The 5,537-nt window shown below is 21.0% G+C and overlaps 3 protein-coding genes across 3 annotated transcripts in view; 2 read left to right on the forward strand and 1 right to left on the reverse strand.

The window, feature by feature from the left end:
• Nucleotides 1-49: 49 nt before the first annotated feature.
• PRSY57_1202400 (origin recognition complex subunit 1, putative) lies at nucleotides 50-3,655 on the forward strand (the record flags this gene model as incomplete). The annotated part of the gene is made up of 1 exon (XM_012908455.2): nucleotides 50-3,655. The coding sequence occupies one exon, from the start codon at nucleotides 50-52 to the stop codon at nucleotides 3,653-3,655; it is 3,606 nt and encodes a 1,201-aa protein (XP_012763909.2).
• A 272-nt stretch (nucleotides 3,656-3,927) lies between these two features.
• On the reverse strand, nucleotides 3,928-4,549 carry PRSY57_1202500 (hypothetical protein; the record flags this gene model as incomplete). Its single annotated transcript, XM_012908456.2, has 2 exons — nucleotides 3,928-4,038; nucleotides 4,148-4,549. The coding sequence occupies 2 exons, from the start codon at nucleotides 4,547-4,549 to the stop codon at nucleotides 3,928-3,930; spliced, it is 513 nt and encodes a 170-aa protein (XP_012763910.2).
• Nucleotides 4,550-5,328: 779 nt separating this feature from the next.
• PRSY57_1202600 (signal recognition particle subunit SRP14, putative) overlaps nucleotides 5,329-5,537 on the forward strand; it is a gene marked incomplete at both ends in the record, with an annotated part of 469 nt that continues 260 nt past the window's right edge. The window contains one exon of the mRNA XM_012908457.2: nucleotides 5,329-5,431. Within this exon, the coding sequence (XP_012763911.2) occupies nucleotides 5,329-5,431 (103 nt within the window). The remainder of the gene's footprint in view (nucleotides 5,432-5,537) is intronic.

The following is a 5,537-nucleotide window of genomic DNA, read 5'->3' on the forward strand; positions in this document are numbered from 1 at the left end:
TTTTTTTTTTTTTTTTTTTTATCTTTATTTTAGATATGCTTAAAAAATAATGACTCCTAAGAAAAAAATATTTCAGAATTTTCAAGGTAACGATAATGAAATATTAAGTCCAACAAAAAAGGGGATAAAATTAAATGTTAGTAAATTAAATATTTTAAATTTTGAAAGCACAATAATAACAAAAGAAGAAACTAATTATGAATACAACGCATCATTAAATAAAGAAATAGATCAGGTGTTAAATAACAAAATAATAAATACACATAATAATAAAAAAAATAATTTACATTTATATGATTATAATAATATAAAAAATAGTACACACGAATTTTATATTGATTTAAACGAACAAAATAAGCAAAGCATTAAGTATAATGATAACAAGTTTACTCCTATAAATAAAAAAGAAAAATATAATCTTGATGAAACCTCTTCTTCATCTATATCATCATCATTAACAAATTCTGTGGATGAAAACAAAAAAAAAAAAATTAAAAAGAATAATAGTACTATTATAAATATATTAAAAAAAAATAATAATAACAACAATTCTAATATACATCATAATAAGAAACATAACATTTATAATAAATATAACATATCGAAAAAAACACAAAACAAAGATATACATACCCTTCCCTCCAATCAACAAATAGAAAAAAAAAATAATAATAATACATATAATACATATCAAGATAAAATGAAAAAAAATATATCAAGAAAAAATACACATAATATAAAGTATAATCAAAATAAAGATATACAAACCAAAAGGACAAGTGATCAAAGTCAAGATCAAAATAATCATTTCGAAAGAAGAATTTTAAGAAGTTATACCAGAAACAATGATCATGTGAAAAACAATTTAAAAAATAATATTAAGAATAATAATACACTTAAAAGATCTAGCCAGTCTCTTAGAATTGATTCTGACTTGGACTTGTCAAGTGCTCATCAAAATAAACGAATTAAGTATGATGAAAAAAATGTAATACATAGGAATAATAATAATAATAATAATAATAATAATAATAATAAAACACCGAGCAATAATCATAATAATAAAACAGCGAGCAATAATCATAATAATAAAACACCGAGCAATAATCATAATAATAAAACAGCGAGCAATAATCATAATAACAAAACAGCTAGCAATAATCATCATAATAATCACCATAATAATAAAACAGCGAGCAATAATCATAATAAAAATTACAAAAAACAAACTGACAGTAAACATACAAATAACACTCAAAATAATAAATACAATAAAACAAAAACAACAAACACTTTTAAGCATCCCTCAAAAGATCATACAGATGTAAACACAACAATTTATAAAAGCAGATATATCAACACATATACAATGGATGAAGTACAAAAATCCATAAAAAGCAATACAATAAAACTTGTTAAAGAAAATTCTTGTGAATATCAAGACGGTATTATATATGAAACCATTCAAATTAATGATGAGGAATATAGCATAGGAGAAGATGTACTAATTTTCTATACACCTAATAATAATAATAATAATAATAATAATAATTCATATAATGAAAAAAGAGATGATAACAAGAATCAAAATAATAATATAAAAGAAAATATATATCTACTAAAAAAAGGGAAAATTTCAAGCTTTTATAAAAGTACAAACAGTAAAGTTATCCAAGTAGAAATATGTTTTTATTATGACGAAAGCGATGAACAACGTATAAGAGAACTTGAAAAAAAACAAACATCTAGGAGATGTAAAGAAGATTTCAATATGTATCTTCATGATGATACGAAATATTATAATCTCCTAGGAAATATTAATTTCACAATATTAGATGCTAATTATATTTATAAAAAAATTTATGTCTATAATGAAATAGAAACCTTTGAAGAAGATACACATGCAAGAAAAGGAAAAAATAAATTTCTATGTACACATTATATAAAAGATAAAGAAGATCGATTATGTTTTATACCAAATCAAAATCACTGGGATAATTTAGTTTTAGGTTCTAGTGATTTATATTATTATTTTGCTAATGAAAAAAAGTTAAATAAAAATAAATCTTTAAAACTAATTATAGAAAAGTTAAAGATAAATGATAAGATAAACGACACACAAGAAGGAAATCACAAAAAAAAAAATAATAAAAAGGAATATATAAATAAAGCTCAAACAACCACAAATGTAAATGCAAATACACATACCAAAACATTAAGTCATCATAATAAATCCAAAACAACCAAAAATAAAGAAAGTAGTTCCACTTCTTTTTTACAAGATGTTAAAAAAAAATCTGATCCTCAGAACAACGATTTCCAATCATCTCTAAAAGAAGATCAAGAAAATTATTATATTAATTTATTAAAAAATATAAAAGATCCAACAGATAAAGCTATACGTATGATGCAATTAGATGTCGTACCTAAGTATCTACCATGTAGAGAAAAAGAAATTAAAGAAGTACATGGGTTCTTAGAATCAGGAATTAAACAATCTGGAAGTAATCAAATTTTATATATTAGTGGAATGCCAGGAACCGGGAAAACCGCAACTGTTTATAGTGTAATACAATTATTACAAAATAAAAGTAGAAAAAAATTATTACCAACATTTAATGTATATGAAATTAATGGTATGAATGTTGTTCATCCGAATGCAGCTTATCAAGTTTTCTATAAACAACTTTTCAATAAAAAGCCACCAAATGCTCTAAATTCCTTTAAAATAATTGATAGACTATTTAATAGATCCCAAAAAGATAACAGAGATGTATCCATTTTAATAATAGATGAAATAGATTATTTAATAACGAAAACACAAAAAGTACTCTTTACCTTATTTGATTGGCCTACGAAAATTAATAGTAAATTAATTCTTATCGCTATATCAAATACCATGGATTTACCAGATAGACTTATACCTAGATGTAGATCAAGGTTAGCTTTTGGTCGATTAGTTTTTAGTCCATATAAAGGAGATGAAATCGAAAAAATTATTAAAGAAAGATTAGAAAACTGTAAAGAAATCATAGATCATACAGCTATTCAATTATGTGCAAGAAAAGTTGCAAATGTATCAGGAGATATCCGAAAAGCACTACAAATTTGCCGTAAAGCTTTCGAAAATAAAAGAGGACATAAAATCGTACCCAGAGATATAACAGAAGCAACTAATCAATTATTTGATTCTCCTTTAACAAGCGCAATCAATTATTTACCTTGGGCATTTAAAATCTTTCTTACATGTCTTATAATCGAATTAAGAATAATAAATGAATTTGTTATACCATATAAAAAAGTAGTAAATAGATATAAAATACTTATCGAAACAAGTGGGAAATATATAGGAATGTGTAGCGATAATGAACTATTTAAAATTATGTTAGATAAGTTAGTGAAAATGGGAATACTCCTTATCAGACCATATATACCATTAGAAAATACATCTAAAAATAAATCTAAAGAAGCATTATTAGGTTTTAATGAATCCTCCAAAAAAACAAATAACCAAAAAATTACTAGGGCACAGGTAAGTCCAGATATTGATAAGGAATCTGGGGACATGGGCATAGAACTCAACATCGAAACGCAATTAATTATAACAGCCTTAATGAAGGACCCGGACTGTTCAAAGAAATTAAACTTTTACTAGTACCATCCAAATAAATAAATAAATAAATAAATATATATATATATATATATATATATATTTTACCCCATATTGTTGTTTGCATGTTACAAAAAAAAAAAAAAATAAATAATAAATAAAGCAAAGAAATAAAAAAAAAAAAAAAACATAAAAAATATATATATTTTTTTTTTTAAATGTATATATTTACTAACAAATCATCTTTTTGAACACCATGTGCTCATTTCATCATATATTTATTTATTTATTTGTTCATTTTTATTTTTTTTATGTAATTACTTTGTACATTTCCTCTTTTTTGAATATTTTATAATACTCTTCTTGGATGTACCTTTTTCAATCTCATCTGATTCGTCACTGCTTTGTACTATTCTTTTTCTCTTAATCTGAAAAAAATAAAATAAACAATATTTATAAATTATTAAAAAAAAAGAACAACAACAAATATATACATAAAATGTACATTATATATATATATATATTATATATTTTTACATTTAAATGTCTTAATATGTTATCATTTTTATTTTTTATGTGTCCATGTGTACTACTGTTTTTTCTTTTTTTTTCGTTAATTATGATATTCTTAATATCATCAATTTTCTTTAATGTCTCAACTTTCTTATTCTTTATAACATTCCAATTTTTATTATTCTCATAACTATATTTATTCATATTATTATTAAGGGTATATTCATTCTTATTGTAATAATTATTACTACTATTTTTTTTTTTTTTATCATTTATTTTTTCCTCTTCTATATCATCATCCTCTATGTATTCTTCATCCTTTTCTATATACTTATCATACTTATTACATTCCTTATAAGTAGCACTTATTTTTTTTAACAACTCATCGAGATCAGGACCATCTTCTATATAATCAATATTGTTCATCCTATCATTTATATTTTACTACATAATATTGATAAAAAAAAGAAACAGAAAAAAAAGAAAAAAGAGAAAAGAAAAAAGAAAAAAGAAAAAAGAGAAAGAGAAAGGATGGTGTCATAACATTTTTTTTTTTTTTTTTTTTTTTTTTTTTTTTTTTTTTAAATTTTTATATGAAATGTTTATTTATAAATAATACTTTACATATATATATATATATATATTATATATAAATAAATATGTGTTTATTTATTTATTTTTTTTTTATGATATAAAAAATTTATTTACTTTTTTTTATATATTATATATATGAAATAATGAAATATTCTAACTGGTCGTTAAAATTAATTTTATTTGAATAAAGAAAATATTACAATTATAAAAAATATATATATTATATATACATAATAATTATATGGACATTTTATATATTGTTAATATGAATATAAAACTAAAAACCTCCTTTATGAATGCTTATAAATAAATATTTATATATTTATATATATATACATACATATATATATATATTAATTTATTTTTATTTTTACTTTTGATCATATATTACATTATATCATATTTTATAGTTATCTTTTATTTTTCAATATAAAAAAGAAAAAAAATATATAACATATAATATAATAAATATACATAATATTTCCTATCGCACTAAAATATTTTATTATTTTAATATTTTATTATTTGCTTATTTATTTATTTATTTTATTTTTATTTTTATTTTTTTTTATAACATCTTATTTTTTTAAAGCGAAAAAAAAAAAATAAAAATGGTTTTATTAAGTAACGATGTATTTATTCAAGAACTTAATAAATTATGTGGACCTGTAGAAGGTAAAAAGAAAACATCCATATGGATAACTATGAAAAGAGGTATGTACAAACCAAAAAATAAGAATATATATTATTACACTTATCCCACATGTATACATATTTATATATATATATATATATATATATATATATATATATATATATG

The sequence above is a fragment of the Plasmodium reichenowi genome, chromosome 12, assembly GCF_001601855.1.
Source record: "Plasmodium reichenowi strain SY57 chromosome 12, whole genome shotgun sequence".
NCBI lineage: Eukaryota > Apicomplexa > Aconoidasida > Haemosporida > Plasmodiidae > Plasmodium > Plasmodium reichenowi.